Raw genomic sequence first — 16,809 nt, forward strand, 5'->3', positions numbered from 1 at the left:
AGGTCAATGCAGAGAGTGTTTGCTTGGGGACGCGGGGGACAGCCTGTCCTGAGCGGGTTTAGTCCTTCTCCGCTAAGGAGGGCTCACAGGGCCAGTGCTCAGCACTGGCTCCCTGCTGCAGAGGGGCAGAGTTAAGGTGACTCCATCTCCGCAGCCAGCGCTGACTGACAGCCTTGGGCCATGGAAGCACCTTGCCCATGGGGTTATTGACACCCACCTGAGGCAGCCGGCACTAGCCAGGTCTCTCGGCCATGCCCAGAGCTGCAAGGTCCTTCCTGGGGTGCTCACACCTGTGAAGCTGGACAATTCCACTCCCAGGCTCATGCTCCTGCCACACCACATTATGCAATCCTCGCCCGATACCGGGAATATGAAATAATTATTCCAAGTGATCAGATTTTAATTATGCAACACAGAGGATGATTATTGTATGCCAAATTGGTGCCGAGTGCTTAGTTATGTATATGCCAAATTTAGTCTATACTATTATACCCAGTGGGTGGCCTTAGACAATCAGGAAGTAATTAGTTTTGCTGGAGGTTGTTCGCCTGCCTGGTTCGCTGTGCTGTCTGGGGAGCGTCTTGCTGCGCTCTGTGAATACCGCGGGCTGTGAGTTCAATACCGTCTTTTTGTGACAAGCTAATAAGCTGTCTGCATGGCGGCCTGTAATTAGCGCTGTCGATATTCATTTGGAAACGGAGGCCGCGCTGAGCGGCTCTGCCGATGGCGCTTCCCTTTGTCGAGGCTCTTGGCCGGTCCCTCCTCTCCTCTGAGGAGTGGCGATGGGTGCGAAGGGGTGGGGATGTGGCCCGGCATGCTCGTGGGTGTGCAGCATCCCCAGGTCCCCACCAAGGACATAAACCCAGACATAAAGGTTTGAGCCCCCAAGACTGGAACCTGCCCCTCACCCATCCCAGTGCCAGCCTGGCACTATGTTCCATGAGGAGGGCTGCCCTTGGCCCTGGGTGAGGGGTGCCTCAGTGCCTTGTCCTGTGGTGCTTGTCAGGAAGGCTGAACCTGGTATGGGGTGTGTGATGTAGGAGTGATGGACATGTGCTAGGGCTCTGGGTGGAGTGGCTGTCCCCTCCCCAGAGCTGTGGGCAGTGCTGAGAAGTGCCAGTATGTGGTCACACTCTTCTGGGTAGCCTGATCCTGCAGGGCCCAGACTCATCTGTTGGGGTCTCACAAATGGAATTGCTGGGGACCTGGGGCTGTGTTGGCTGGGAGGTCACTGGGGCCACTGGAGTGTCACACCCCCAGAATGCTGTCTGCAGCTGGTCAGTGCCGTGGGGCTCTGGGTACTGGCTGCATCCGCAGGAGCAGCCCGGATCTGCCAGGCGGGAATTGTCTGAAGTACAGAGCAACTTTTACCTCTGTTACACAAAGGAAACTTTCCTCCTCTTTTTGTTGGAGATGCTCACTCCATTGAGATGATTGGCATACTGGAGAGCTGAGAAACTAAATTGTTTATACACTAATGAATAGAAGCTTGATTGCAAGATCCTGTTTGGAAAATTATAGTGCTGAATTGAAGCCGTACAATTACATCCAAAATGCTGCATATTCATTTCATCTGCTTTGCATAGAGATTAACAAGCGAGCCCTAAAGCAGACTCTGAAATTAAAGCTAACACCAGATTTAGTCACAGGTTACAAACTAAATGGCATTGTTTGATGGATATGAATCTTTACCACCTGCCTGCCTGATGATTGCTAGCAGCTTACCAGACAGCAAAGGAAAAAGTTTCTTCCATGAAGGAAGCATAATAAGATGCTGGGCTGGAAGTGCCCCCTCCCAGTGTGGGTGGCCCCCCCAGGCAGATGTCTGCAGTGGGCTTGGGGAAAGGGCTCCTGGTTCCATCACGTTGGAGGCTGCACCCACTCTGTGGAGGGATGGAGAGTGGCCTCAAGACCCTCATGGAGTTTTTGGGGCTGGCTCCATCTAACCCCCAGATCTGGGCTGAGTCCCACTGCATGCAATGAGGGACAATCCTGCAGGGTGCCTGTCTGTCCTGCAATCTTTGTGCTGGATTGTCTGTGAGTTCCCTTTCTCACCTCAGAGGGACCAGGACAGGGTTCTGTCGCCACTCCTGGCTGTGGGCAGTTCCTGTGGGGTCCCGGCACATGGCCAGTCCCATCGCACTCCACAGCATAGGGCTTTGCTGTCTGCCTCCTCCCACTGTGATACTCCCTTCTCATGTGTTTGGGGCAGGATTTATTTTGGGAGCAGAAATGAAGACAAGAAAGAGCAAAGGAGGTGTATGGGGAATAGGGCCCTGACTGGGAGCTGTGGCAAGCAGCACTGGTGGCATGTAACAGTCAGGGCACTGCTAGGCTTAGGATGGAATGTTTTCATTGGAAATGGGCCCCATCCCTGACCAAGGAACCTGCCCCCAGTGTGGCAGCATGTGTGGGGCCACGGGACCTCCAGCATTGTGAGCAGGAGCAGATGGGGTTGCTGGGACCTGTGTTTAAGCTGGGGCTGTAGGGCAGGGAGGGTGCAGTGGCTCAGAGCAGCCTTCCTTCTTCTTTGGGAATAGCCAGGGGGTCCCCACTCTACACCAGTGGCTTGGGACTCCATGCATGCAGGCCCCAGTGGAGCAGAGACCATGACACTTGCTCTGCAAATCAGACACCTTTATTATTACTTCTTTCTTTAAAACTCAGTTACCAAACTGCAGTGTACTTGATTCCTACAGAGGGGCTGGTCTGTCTCTACTGCACTACAGGACAGCCTAGCCACAGCTTTACAAGCCCCTAGGCCCAGTCACCAGCAGTGATGCCACCATCTCTTCCTGGCTGGCTCTGGAGTCCATGTCCTGTCACCTTACATCTCCCCCCACCATGGGAGAAGCAATGTGCCAGAACAGGCAATGTGACTGCTCCAAGTCTCCATTTCCTTTGACACTTCCTCAACCCTCCAACACTTTCCCAATGCTCTCACAAACAACCAAGCTGGGCAAGCATCTCCTTGGGTCCCTCCCCAAAACCTGCCCAGGACTGAAGGGGAGACATGGCACCGCCTCGCCCTTCACCTTCGCTTCTTCCTTAAATCTTCGCTCATCCCAGGACACTCACACCTCTGAGACCAAACCCAAACCACAACCTAACACCCTAAAATCTGCACAACTGGAGCAGCCTTATGCCTGCAACTCAGAGAGGCAGGCACCACCCCAACCCCAAGACATGGGGTGCACCCTCCCTCTGGGGGGGGTCACCCACCACAGCAGCAGACTCCCAGAGCCAGCCCTGCACCAAATTAGTGGCCTTTGGGGGGTGGCCCCAGCCTGGGTGGGCACTGAGTGGTGGGGAACAGGAAAAGGCACCTGTGGAGGGAGGCAGTGGTGGCTTTGCCATACAGTGACATGGTGGTGGGGCTGCTGTCCCCAAAAGCGGGGCTGGGGTGGGTGCAGCATGGCACTGGTGGACACAGGCTGCCCTGGAGAGACCTAGCCTCTGGCAGTGTGGTGGCATCCTGGCAACCACTTTGGGGAGCCAGGCAGGGGAGGGGCACCATAACCATGCCACAGAGCCCTGCTCACACTGCTACCACAGGTGGCAACTGCTGAACTGATAGCAGCCTTGTGTCCAGATGTTCACAGCCTGGTCCTGTGCCATGCCTCTGCCCAGGGGATCCTATTGTTCAAGTCCTGGGAATGTTTTTGCCATGGAGCATCCCATAGGGAATGCTGGCTAAATGGGAACCTCTCCCAAGTCTGACCTGTGCCATCACTGTCCAGAGTGCCCTGGCCTTCAGCAGTGCTGTTGGCACCCATCTGCTGTGGGAAGGCTGGGGCTGGTGTGGGCTGCCTGCAGCCACCCAGCCAGCAGAAGGGACGTAATGACGAGAGAGAGAGAGCTGCTTGAGGAGCAGCACCTGTGGCTGCATGACAAGGGACAAGACCAGCTGCAGATGAAAGGATAGGGCAACAGAAAGGCAGTGTGAGCTGGTGCAGACAAAGGGCAGGGGCTGGCAAGGTCACATCTGCATGGCAGCCCCCCATACATGGCAGGAGGAGCTGCTGTGTGGGTGGGGGATCACAAAGGAACCTGCTTCCCAGCCTGGCAGGGCCCCCAACCCTAGCTCAGGCTGGTGGAACAGCATGAACAATGCTGCTGGAACTCCTGCCAGCCAGCTGCTATCTACTGCTGTCCCACTAAGGGGGGATCCTGCTGGGCCCCCTGGCAGTGTCCAGCTCTGGTTCAAGCAGCTCATCTTCTGAGAAACTGATGTGCAAGCAAGTGTCATCTGCAGGGTAGAAGGGCAGTGTGATGTCCGTGGGGCTGGCCAGGGCAGCCAAGTCCTTGGCCAGAGCCCCACTGGCCGCAGGGTTGTGGGTGCTGGCCAGGGGGGACATCTGCCCATTCTCTCCAGTCCTGACTTTGCCCAGAGCATGCTGGCAGATGCTGGGCTCCGTGCTGGAGGCAGCACTTCGTGCGGGAGTCCTTGCCTCAGGGTCCAAGAGGGTAAGTGAGCTGGCAGTGATGCTGGTGAGGTTGGAGACACTGGAACTGGGCAGGCTCAAGTGGGCAGCACCCTCAGGCTTCACCTCTACTTCCAAGCTCGGAGAGGTCTTGCTTGACCTTTTGCGTAGGATGGGTGGTGGAGGGTTGAGCTTGGGAATGGGCTGCTGCCGCCTGGGAAGCAAAAGCAGAGAGAGGAGGTGATGGACAGTGACAACAGGGGGCTTGGGTTGGCTGCCCCAGGCTCCCAAAAGATCGTTGAGTCCCATCAGTGCAACTCATCACCTACAAATGTTGGAGAGGGGGTGCAGGGCACTGGAAGCCCTGCTGGGTCTGCTTGGGGTGCTCCCACTCCAGCTGGTAAGAGATGGAGGTGGTATATCCTACCTGTCCTCGTCCCCTCTGTCTGTGTCATCTGCCTTCTGCCGGCTGCTCCCGTTGAGCAGAGCGAACTCGCTGACCTCGGAGCCCTCCACGCGCCGACTGAGGCCGTCCTGCCCCTCCAGCACAGCCAGGCCCTCGTCCCCGTCCTTGCTGCTGTAGCGATGGCCACCCCGCTCCAGGCCAACGAGGTTGAGGTAGGAGTCCCCAGGGCCCAGGGCTGGCAGTGAGCCAGGGGCCACAGGGCTGCCCAGGATGCTGGCAGGGGTGGAGGTGGATGGCAGGTGGACATCCAAGCTGTAGTGGTTCTTCAGGTTCAGGGAGAGGGACTGAGCCAAGGACAGGTTTTGCAAGGAGCGGTCAACTGGTGAGAGAAGGACAATGGGGCATGAAGACAGGGGAACCACTAACTCAGCTTCTTCTCTGTATCTCGAGGGGTGCAGAGGTGCTCCAAAGCCTCCTGGAGCCTGCTGGCATGGTACTAAGAGTATCCCAGCTGCTCCTTGTAACTGCAAGGGGTGCAGAAATGCTCTGAAGTCCCCCAAAGCCTGCTGGGCTCATACTGGGAGCACCTTAACTGCTCCTTGGGACCATGAAGAGTGCAGAGATGGTCTGAAGGGGTGGTGCTGTGAGTACCCCACATGCTTTCCAGGACACCAAGGGGTGCAGAAATGCTTCAGAGCCCCCCTGCAGCTTACTGGGATGGTACTGTGGGAGCACATCAGCTGCTTCCTGGGACTGTGAGTGGCACAGAGATGATCCAGAGGGATGGGGCTGGCATCCCAGCACCCAAACAACCCCAGCAAGGTGACCGCTTGCTCACCTGGCTGCCGGTGGTGTTCCTGGGCTTCCAAGACTGTCAGCTGCCGCACCAGCAAGGAGACGTGCTGCAGCAGGTCACGGTTGGTCAACAGGAGCTGCCGGACCCGGGCCTGTGCTTCAATCCGTGCTGCCGTCTCGGCGGCCAGTTGGTCCTTGAGCAGCTGCACCTGTGGGGTGCAGTGATAGATGGGGTGAGGTAGAGATGGATCTGAGGATGTGCAACAGGATGATGCAGGATGGCACAGAACGATGCAGGAATGGCCGGGGCGGTGTGGGGATGGATGGGACGATGTGGGACAGGACGATGCAGGGATGGCCGGGGTGCTGTGGGGATGGATAGGACGAGGCAGGGATGGTCGGGACGGTGGGGGCCGAGCCAAACATCTCCGCGATTCTCGGATCAGCTACGCGGCGGCCCTCCAGCGCCCCCTGCTGGTCCCATCGCGGTACCCACCGCGCCTCCTGGCTCCTTGCTCCCGGACCCGCTCGGGGTGCGGCTGCAGGTGCCCAGCCTGGGGGTACCGAGCTTCTCGCTCTGGTGCTGGTTTGGAGGATGAGGCTCGGGGGAGTGGGTTACAAAAATAGGTGAAAGGGGAGCTGGGGCCCTGGGATTTGTCTGTGACCTGCCAGAGTGGTCGGGCTTAGGTGTGCATCCAGTTCCATGTCTGTGAGTTGAGCCATACTGTGAGCTATGCAGGGCCTGCTATGACAGGATGAGGGGTGGTGGTTTAAACTAAAAGGAGATTTAGACTAGAGAGATGGAAGACATTTGTTATGCTGAAGGTGGTGAGACCTTGCACCAGGTTGTCCAGAGATATGGTAGATGTCCCATCTCTGGAACCACTCCAGATCAGGATTTCTGGGGATCTGAGCAACCTGCTGTAGTTGCAGATGTCCCTGTTCACTGCATGGCAGTTGGACTAGGTGACCTTTAAAGGTCCTTTCCAACCCAAACCAGTCTGTGATTCCTTTATGCTATGCTGCGAGCTGTGCTGTAAGCAATGCTGCAAGCAACGCTGCAAGCTATGCTGTAAGCAATGCTGAGAGCTGTGCTGCGAGCTCCCTGGATCGTTCCCACCTGCCCCCACTGTCAGCCCAGCCTGGCCAGAGGCTGGAGCAAGGAAAGAAGGGCTGATGCCACCCAAGGGGAGGGCAGGACGCGTACCTGGGCCACAGCCACCTGCGTCTGCTGCTGCTGCTGGAGGAGCTGCTGCTGGAGCAGCTGGAGGCAGTGTTGGGAGGCCAGTGGGGTGATGGAGGCTGAGGAGCAGGGGCTGCTTGGGCTGAGCAACTGCTGGGAGCTGGCTGGGTGGAGGGAGTAGCTCTCGGCATCCTGGGCACAAAGAAATGGGCAGGATGAGTGCACAGACAAGCTCAGGCTGGGATTTGGATCATGGTTCCCCATGGCACTGAACCTAGCGCAGCAGAGTGGCCCCCACATCCCTGGCACCAGGAGACACGTTGGGACAGCCCAGGACTTGGTGTCAAGTGGTGCATGATCCCCAGGGCAGTGTGTTTTGCTCTGGATCCCGGAGGGCTGGCAGGGTTGTGCTGTCGGCATCTGGCCATGGTTCCAAACAGGAAGCCTTGGGAAGGAGATGGTAGGGAGTGACCCAAATATTCCACTGCCTCCCTCATGATGCAGCTGCCCAGGCTGGGTGATTTCTTGTTGCCTGAAGCATTTGCCAGCAGCAGTTCAGTGTCAGTGCCATCGGCAGGTTAAAAGACTGCAGCAGTCCTAGTCCTTGGAGATATCCCACGGGTGAGTGTGTGCACTGCCCATCTCACATCCCCTGACCCATCTGTGAACCCCCATATCCCAGTGTGTCCAGAGCCCAGGCTCTGCTAGTTTGGCACAGGGTGGGTGAGCTTGCAGCCACCTCACTTGCCCAGGGGACCATGTGGTGGCCTTGTGCGTGGCTCACCTGGCTCTCCATAGCAACAGGGCTCTCAGCATGCAGCCCAGAGCCAGGCAGGCTGCCTCCACCCTGGCAGCAGGGTGTTTTAAGATGGTTGCTCTCACAGCATGCCCCCTGCCCCCCCTGCTTGGACAGCTCCAGTGCCCAGAAGGAAGCACAGGAAAGCTCTGCTTTTCCAGCCCTGGAAATGAATTCCATGGAGTGCATTTCACTGCAGCTGCTCTCAGCCAGGCCCTGCATGCGAGACGATTGTGTGAGATGAAACAATTCCATTCCAGCTGCTGGGAAGTGCTCATGCAGAAGCTCTGCAGAGCAGCCATTCCTTACAGTGAAACCACAGCTCAGCCATACGTGCCCCAGCTGCCTCTGCTGCCAGGGCTGGGCCCCTCAGGAATGCTGCTCCTGAGGGGTGAGGGCAGCTGGGGGTTGTTGTGGGGCAGTCGGATGAGTGACTGCCACAGAGTGGCACTGGGGGCTCAGAAATGCACCCTGCACAGTGTGGAAATGGTCACTCACCAGAGCTTCCACCTGTGCTGTGGGTGCTCCTGCAGGACAGGAGGTCCTGCCACGCTTCCCCTTTCTAGCACTAGGCTGTGGCTCCAGCAGAGCCCCCTGCACTCTGCCTGGCTCTCACAGCTTGTGTTTGAAGCCCACTCAGGTCTGTATTGTGGCCCCACTCCCAGGTCCCTCCTCTCTCCCTACTCCAGCACTGGCACACAGCTTAGGTGCAGCTAACCTGTGTGCTGAACACCCTGTCCTGACATGGGGCTGTGATGGCAGGGAGCCAGGACAGGGAACCTGCAGTGGGGTCTCCATGAAAGCCCCTCCAAATGAAGCCATGATACAGTGACCCTGAGCAGAGGGATCCCAGTAGCAGCAGAGTGTGTGGACTGTCCTCCCATTACCTGGCAGTTCTTATCCTTTGAGGCTTGCCCAGGTTTCGGCATGCCAAGGTCCCCCCTGGCAGTGGGCAGCTCTCCAGGTCCCCTCTCAGACACACAGATGCCATCAGAATCGATGCCAACCTCGTCTGTATCCGTGATCTTGGAGCCCTTAATCTGGTGAACTTTAAATGAGATGGATAAATAAACTCACCAAAGGAGAAGCTGCCTGGGGTACCAGCTCAGGGACAAGTGCTGTGAAGGGGCAAGAGGAAAGGGATGGTGCCTGCAGACTCTCAGTCTGCTGCACAAGGGCATCAGTTTTCACCTTCCTGGTGCCCAGGACAGTGAGGCAGACAGGCTAGATTCCCCGTGCTCGTCATGTGAAGGGTCCCAAAGCTCTCACTGTCACTGGAGCTGGCCCACAAAGGACACCTGTCAGCTCCCCACCCCGCAGCATCCTTGGTGCCAGTGCTGGGGGAAGGGTCTCACAGGGAGCCATGTGTCACCTTCCAGTGGCTGCTCCTCGGCTGACTTGTCGCTGGCACCGTCCGCTTGCCCGTCGGCATTCTGCAGGGCGTGCTGCAGGCTCAGCTTGTGGCACACCTCGAAGGCCTGGCCCACCGTGCGCACCACCCGCATCGCCTGGCTCTGTGGAGCAAACCCACACTGCTCAGCCCCGTGGCACCCGTGCTGCCACTGTCCCACTGTCAGTGGGGAAACTGGGAGCCTTTCCTCAGCTTCCCACCTGGGGCTGCCCCAGGCTGCCATCTCTTCCTGTAGTAGGGGCTCCACCACTGCTGGACCTGACAAACATCATCCCCTCACTGGAGATGAAATCTTATCTTCATGTGGGCTGGGACAGATGGGCTGTGCTGCTGCCCAGGAAGCATGGGTCAAGAAGGGACAGGCACCAGGCATGTTTCTAGTGGACATACAGAACTAGCACTGCCTTGGTCTTTCCCCAGGGATCTGCACCCTCTGACCCTTCTGCCTTTGGCTCCTGCACAGGAAGGTGCAAGGTCCCTCCTCACCCAGGTACAACCCAGACATTGCCCCAGGGGCATCCTACCTTCTTCTTTGATTTGAAGACGTTGCACCTGAAGGAGTTGTTGGTGCCATCCCTTGCGATGTAACTGAAGATTTTCAGGTCTTGTGAGTCATGAGACACATAGAAGATCCTAGGTGGGAGAGAGACAAAGGGAATTAAACATCCAGGAGAGTCTCTGCCCCCTAGACAACCTTGGAGGCTCCTGTACGTCCCAAGGACAGGCTGGCTCACAGCACCCAGGGCTGGAGGAACGAGGCAGTGCTGGTGCATGGCCCCTCCTACAATTTTCAAGGCAGGAGGCAATGGATTTAGTGTGTTTCTAGCTTGAGAGAAAACCTGCTTTCTGAAGTAGGCAAAAGCTCTTTAAAGATGCTATGGGAAAGCTAAAAAATCTGTAGTACTGGAAAGCCAGTGGCTGCATTTTAGCCCCAGCAATTAATCTCTGCTCAGGCTGCAGCATAGCACAACCCCCTGTATGGGGAATGTGGCACAGCACAGAATCCAGACTCCCTGGGTGCCTCTTCCAGGGTTACTGAGTGTACCCAGAGGATTGTTCTCTCTCTCCTGTTCAGGCTGACTCCTTCTCCCTGTGCTGCAAAACCAATTTTAAAGCTCTTTATGCATGTTTGATTTAATTGGGTAAATTGTGACAAGTGAGTTCAGCTCTGAGCAGAGAAGGAACCAAAGGAGTTCTTGAAACTTGTTTTTATTTTACCCTTTTCTGTCACTGGCTTTTTGCTTTTTTTGCATTGAACTTACAGTTGGAGCAATTATTGCTGATGTGCCACATCTTGTAATCACCTTTAAAGAATGCCAGAGGTGAGAGGTAGGCATGGATAATGCACCAGCTTGTCCTTCACTCCTTATCTCCTCACCAAGGGCTCTGACCCAGAAAATCAGTGTTGGTGATCCCAGCCCTGGGGGCTGTGGGCTCCATGCTTGTGGTACAATTATTCACTTGGCAGATCTAACAGCCTGGTGCAACCTGTGCTGTTAGCTCAGTCTCCAGGCTACACACCATCACTAGGGTTATCTTCAAGGAAACCATGCCTGATGCCTCCTGAGGTGCTGGGTTTACACACAGTGTAAACCTCTGGGTGGGGTTTGTGGTCTCCAAAATACTTTGCGATCCTGTGGCAGGTGCTATGGAATGTCAATGCGTCTTACCACATCCTGTATGGGTTAATCCTTGCAAGCATTTAGACCTTAGAGTGAGGAGCTGCTTCAGAAGCACACAGTGAGCCATGCTCTAAAGAAAAAACAGCTGTGGGAAGCCTGTCTTCAGAGCCAGAATCAGAAAGTAATTCATGAAGGTATCTGGAGGTCATCTAGTGTAACCCTGTTCAAAGCGGAGCCAACTTCAAAGCTAGATCAGTCCACCCTCACTCTCAATAATGTATGAAAAGGATTCCCCATCAGCAGTAATCCTGCAACCTTGTTAATGTTTCATGGTCCTTTGGAAAACCAGCCTTGGTGAAGATAACTCAGCAAGCAGGAGGATGGATATGCATCACTCAGGGCTGGTTGGATCTAGCTGGTGTAAATCCCCTGCCACATACCTGTACACGGGGTCGTGCATCACCACCATCTTACTCTCGTCCCAGGTCCACTCCTTTCTCTGTAAGTAGAGGGAAGAAACAACATTACAGTGAGGCAGGTAAAATGAAATTCCACCATGCTGAAGGGCAGGAACCTTGGAGAATGGTGTGTTTGTCCTGAGCCAAAATCTCCAGTTTGACTACATTAACAAAGGCTGTTTCATCTGTATCTTGGATAAAAATAGATTTCTTTGCTCATTTATCATATCTGGTCATCTGATCACAGCCTTCAGGGCTGAAAAAGGCTGCTAAGATTAATGTAGAGCATCAAATATGCAGAAGAGTAGCATGCTGTGGAGACAAAGGCTCTGAGAGAGGGTTTAGGAAACCCAGATCCAGCTACGGGCTTAGCTCAGTAGGAAGCACAGCCTGGGCAAAGAGCTGATGGGTGCTCAGCCCAGGCAGTGAGAAGAAGCCTGCTGGTATTAGCAAGAAAAAGAAACTGTATTGCCTGAAAGCTTGGCATTTGTTGATAGAAAGAACCCCAAATCCTCTTCCCTCAGTGTAATTCTCCCACTCTCTTTTCAGCAAGGTTTTGTTATTAGTTTGATGAGAAATGGAGTGTTTTCTTGTGAAAATTCTGGGTGTTTTTTCAGAAAAGGCCAGTTTGGGTTAGAAGTGTGACTAGCCTGGGCAGCAGTAATACTCAGACATGACAGACCAGCACCCCAGCTGCTCTGGCCCAGAGTGCCCCTGCTGGGCTGAAGAAGTCTCACCTTCTGTTTCTTGCGTAGAATCACCTTCACCCCATCCACAGACACAATGATGTTCACTTTCTTCTTCTTAATGTTCTTAGCTTTGAATTCATACTGATGGGAAGGAAAAACCCAGGTTAGAAGAGAGGTAGTTTGGGGGGAGGAGGGTACAAGGAGCAGCATGTGGTATCAGTCACTAAACATTAAAATGCTATGTTTGTGTTTGATCCCAGCTGCTGAGGGAAGTGGGAATTTGTTTTATCCTGCTAAGAAAATCCGTGCTGGGGAGGACTGGCTGCCACAGCTGGGATGCCAACAGGATCCTGTCTTTGTCAGGAGTGTCCCCTGGGAGAAAGCAAGCAGAGCTTGATCCTCTAGACTACATCCAGAGACTGTTAGTTCAGATCCAGGAGGAGCTTTCCTGATACACTTGCCATGTGTCATCCAGCAGGACCCTTGCTCTGGAAGCTTGACAGGGAGATGGCACTTGCAGCAAACCCCAAGCAGTGATTTATGGCATCTCCAATGCCCTTGTATGTCAGCACTGCAGTGCAGGGGGAATATAAAATCACTAATGAATTGCAGGGAGGGCCAGATGGGTGGCAATAACACAATTATACCTCAGACATTTCCATAATCACATTAACCTCAGTGGGCTCAGTATCTCTGGAGAAAACCCCAGCTCCTCACCTGCAGGTGTCTGCAGTCTGTACTCACCTCTGTTTGTGTTAAATATTAAATTGCTGGCTTTTAAATACTGCTTATGCTGACAGCTAGAAGCTAGGCAGAGCCCTTCTGCTCTGGAGACCTGTGTTTACAGCACTGATCCTTCCTGGCCCCATTTGAGGCACTATTTTTGGCTTCCAAATACAGGCTTTTGATACCCTGTATTTTTCACAGTCCCTGTTGGGAATCCAGCTTACCTGGGCCAGATCCTCAATTTACCTAAACCAGCATGCCCATTGCTGTCAGTGCAGCTACAGCAACAGCCACCAGGTATCAATGAAAAAAGAAATCCTTTGGATTAACTCAATGTGCAGTCAGCAGAGCTGCAAAGCAGAGGTTACAAATCCCCTGTCTTGATAGTCTAATAATGCCAATGGTGCTGTAACGGAGCTGAGACCTGGCAAAGGGGACATCATGGGGACACCAGTGCCTGCTGGTACAGGCTGTAGCTGGGCTCTGCCTATATCATCTATCAATATGTCAAATTTGAAGCAGTCTGGAAGCTTTTCCTGCTAAGGAGCCAGGGCAATGCAGCTCTCTCTCAGGTGTCCCTTTCCCTCAAGGATGAACAACCACCCATTGTGTCACTGAGCCTTCCTGAGGAACGCTGTGCCACCTTTGTGGGCTCATGGACTCAGGAGGTGCCCTCACTCCATCACCAGCCTCCACTGACTCCTGGCATGCCTCTGCCCCATTGCTTTGGAGAATCAACACACACTGTGCCATTTGCAGACATGGAGGAGGAGGCGATGCCAGGCAGCAGCGTGCTGCCTGAAGCCTACCTACACTGTGTAATTAGACATCTAATTAGAAATCTTATCGCCTTACAGAGTCAGTGGAGCTGCAGGTAGCAATTGAGATGTTAAGGGAGTCTGGGCACCTTTCAGGAGCCTGGAGGACTCTGTGTGTGGCTCCATGTCAGCACAGCACCCAAGCATTGCAAAGAAGATACTCATCTTTTCAGCTCCTCAACAGCCATTGTAAGCCACGCCAGCCTTACAGGCAGGAAATTGGGTGGCTTTCATGTTTATCAGGCTTTTGATGCTGTTCATTGAGTCCTTAGCACTCTGCAAGGTTTATGGTATCAGACAGACCCTGGATTAAACCATAGCCTTTTGATCTCCCCATGAATTATTACTTTGAGACAAGCTCTTTAAAAATCTATCTATAGCAGCATTGCATGTGAAGCCAGAGCTAAATTTGCTATACAGGGGTTTTGTATTTATAGGGAGGAGTGAAATGATGGCTGAGGTGCTGAGCACAGCCTGCAGCCTGCCGCGGGGACCAGCAGGGCGTGCATACATCTGCGGGGCAGAGGTCAGGCAGCCAGGCTCAGGGCTTCTCCCACCCTCTGCCTGAGCAGCCCCTCAGGGCCCCAGCACCCCAGCCCTGCCTTGCTGGGTGCTCCCAGCTCTGCCAGGCTGGAGCTTCTCCCTCCCCCCTGTTCAGCACCGCCAAACTGTTTCCCCTTGTCTGCTTGCACGAATGTCAATAAAAGCGGGATGGATTGTTCTGCCTGCTAAAGAGCTATTTATCTTTCTTTATACACAAATGGCTGGGAAAATACTAGCTGAGCTTTCCAAGAAAAAGAGAGCAATACAGTGTATTTTCCCATTGTAGCAACAGGGGTGCAATTACATTCAAACAAGGCTCTTCAAAGGCTTTAAGCAAAGTCCAAGCCTGGATTCTGCAGAGATGCTTTTTCTTTCTCTTGGACAGAAAGGAACAATTGGGAGCAGCAGCATCACATCTCTGGGTACTGCCAAGAGTGATGGCAAATCTCTGCAAACCCAGGGAATACAGCAGCACCCCAGCCTGGCTTTGGGACAGGTACAGGGCTTTAGCTCCAAGCAAAGCTGTAGAGCTGATGTGAGCTGCCCAGCAAGCTCTGCCCTTGCCCCTGCTGCTGGCTGATGCTGAGCCATGCTGGGGCAGCTAGGGCTGTGGGGCAGGTAGGAGCAGAGCTCAGAGCTTCTCCCCTGCCCCAGTGACATGCAACTCCTGCACACAGCATCTGAAGCAATTTTGACCCTTGCAATCTGCAGGCAGCACCCTCAGGCTCTGCTCAGGATGCAGCTCTTCATCACAGTGTTGTCAGCATGGAAGGAGGCCAATGAGTTTGTCGGACCTGCTTGTGCTCCACAGCTCATGGCCACTGCTGCCTGTGCCCTGCTGCTGCATCCTTGCCAGAGCAAACAGCCAACACATTCTCCCCTTTGCCTGAAAAGAGTTAAAAGCCATTGCCCCCCCAAATCTTTTCTAAAGGGTGAAACCCCTGAGGCAGCAGGAGCTGTAGGATGGCCTGGCCCCCACTGGCTGCTCAGCATGGGGGGCAGGAATGCCAGCTGGGCAAGGGCACTGAGCTGCTGAGAGCAGGGTTGGGTGAAAGACCTGAGCCCATGCCACACCAGCTTGGATGGAACACTCTCACCATCTCTACATGTAAGAGGCAGATGGCATAAACCTTCAGTCACTTAATTGCTTCCTATCAAGCAGGAATCAGTACTTTAATGAATTCTGATTTATATAAGGACAAAAAAGCACATGAAAAAATGCACTTCAGGGTAGCAAACTTATCTCCTATGAAAACCTTCACGTGTAAACCAACAGAGGTGAGCAGGATGCTCCTGGCTAAGCTGGCAGGAGAGCAAAGTCTAGGCACTGACTTTCATTTTTTTGCTTACTATTGAATTAATGTGGTGGGATTTTTCCCCAACTTTGTCGAGGTTACCAACAAATTCAAACCCACACAGCAGTGTTCATCTTCTCAATCCTTATTCTCCTGCTGCTTGTGCTATATCCTGTGGGGCAAGGCTTCCTGGATGTTAAGGTATGTGGAACTGCTCTTCCAAGTGGCGATTCCACAGGCCAACCTGGCAGCTTGCTTGGCTATGTAGACAAGATGGGCTGTCTTATAAAAGAATGCAGGTCAAAAAGGGACAATGAGACTCATTTAATTTAGCAGCTTCATTAATTCTATTTCTGATGTGTCTGACCTGGAATACTTTCTATTTTTGCTTTCAAATCCCCGTGTTCAAGCTCTTGCTTTTCATATGGTCCCATACACCGTTGGCATGTAATATTCACTTACCCAAGAGCTAAAGACTGTATGACTAGAAATGTTAATGGTGCTGGGTGATGCATATTTCATCTGCTAATTCCACCCAAGCAGATATAAATTACACATGCATTTACCAGCTTCCATCTGCTGATGAAAGAGATGGGCTAATGCACATTGGAAATCATATGCAGTTTCCAGCACTAAGAACAACTTGCATGAATAGAGTTATTCAAGGAAGCAGTTCTTAATGTGATTAATTACTGAAGGTATCAGGGCCTTCATTATGCAAATGAAGACTGTCATAAAATAGAGAGTTTGCAGGTCTCAGAGGCAGCCTCTATTTCCAAAAAACACATTTTCCTCATTAGCAAAGAGCAGGAGGGGCAGACCTGAGTGAGCCAGCACAGCCAGGACACACTCCCTGCCGTGGTTGGTTTGCTGCTGTGCAGCCCACACCTGGCAGAAGCTGTCCAGGTTCTTGAGACAGGAGTACATCAGGGATCCCAGTTGCTGCTGGGGGAGTACTTTGTGTGCCCAAAGGAAGATGCCACAGGCTTGGAAATGAATGACTTCTTCCTGCAGCTGTATATTCCACAGCCAGCCTTTAGCTTGCTGCCTTGCCAGGCTGCCCTTGCCCTGCCCCAGCCCGACAGGCTGCAGGATGTATGTGTCCATAAACAACCCCACAACAATAGAAGTCCCAGACCCTTCCCAAACCTCACCCAGCAGGCAGACACAGGGAGCATGGCAATGAGTTGAGGAGGAAATGGAAATCTGCTCAGCTCTGCTCCCCAGCAGAACAGCTCTAGGTAACCCTGGTAGCACCCACCGGTCCCTGCTCCTGCTCCCAGGCTGCATGGCCACATCCCACCTGCCTGGGAGCCATCCTGCTGCAGCAGGAAACCTCCAATACCACATGAGCCCCACTTCAGCAATTAAAGCTATGATGAGAGGTACTCATCATGATAGGCTGGAATACCTCTCCTGTGAAGGAAGGTTGAGAGAGTTGGGGTAGTTCAGCCTGGAGAAGAGAAGGCTCCAGGGGGACCTTCTTGTGGTCTTTAAGTACTTAAAGAGGCCTATAAGAAAGATGGGGACAGACTTTCTAGCAAGGACTGCTGGGACAGGACAAAGGGTGATGGTTTCAAGATAATAGAGGAAGATTTAGATTAGATAGAAGAAAGAAGTTTTTCACACTGTGGGTGGTGAGA

At 53.6% G+C, this 16,809-nt stretch overlaps 1 protein-coding gene across 2 annotated transcripts in view; it reads right to left on the reverse strand.

Annotated features, from left to right (window-relative positions):
• Nucleotides 1-2,622: 2,622 nt before the first annotated feature.
• LOC137449869 (carboxyl-terminal PDZ ligand of neuronal nitric oxide synthase protein-like) overlaps nucleotides 2,623-16,809 on the reverse strand; it is a 36,716-nt gene continuing 22,529 nt past the window's right edge. Inside the window, exons 3-11 of one of the 2 annotated variants that reach the window (XM_068155819.1) lie at nucleotides 11,833-11,925; nucleotides 11,078-11,136; nucleotides 9,540-9,648; nucleotides 8,977-9,118; nucleotides 8,492-8,652; nucleotides 6,833-7,000; nucleotides 5,669-5,834; nucleotides 4,852-5,209; nucleotides 2,623-4,638 (exon numbers count right to left, since the gene is read on the reverse strand). In XM_068155819.1, the coding sequence (XP_068011920.1) occupies nucleotides 4,158-4,638; nucleotides 4,852-5,209; nucleotides 5,669-5,834; nucleotides 6,833-7,000; nucleotides 8,492-8,652; nucleotides 8,977-9,118; nucleotides 9,540-9,648; nucleotides 11,078-11,136; nucleotides 11,833-11,925 (1,737 nt within the window). In that variant the 3' untranslated portion in view covers nucleotides 2,623-4,157. The remainder of the gene's footprint in view (nucleotides 4,639-4,851; nucleotides 5,210-5,668; nucleotides 5,835-6,832; nucleotides 7,001-8,491; nucleotides 8,653-8,976; nucleotides 9,119-9,539; nucleotides 9,649-11,077; nucleotides 11,137-11,832; nucleotides 11,926-16,809) is intronic. The other variant, XM_068155820.1, reaches the window with a different exon arrangement.

The sequence above is a fragment of the Melanerpes formicivorus genome, unplaced genomic scaffold (genome assembly GCF_026170545.1).
Source record: "Melanerpes formicivorus ecotype bairdi unplaced genomic scaffold, bMelFor1.0.p_v2 SCAF_33, whole genome shotgun sequence".
Lineage (NCBI taxonomy): Eukaryota > Metazoa > Chordata > Aves > Piciformes > Picidae > Melanerpes > Melanerpes formicivorus.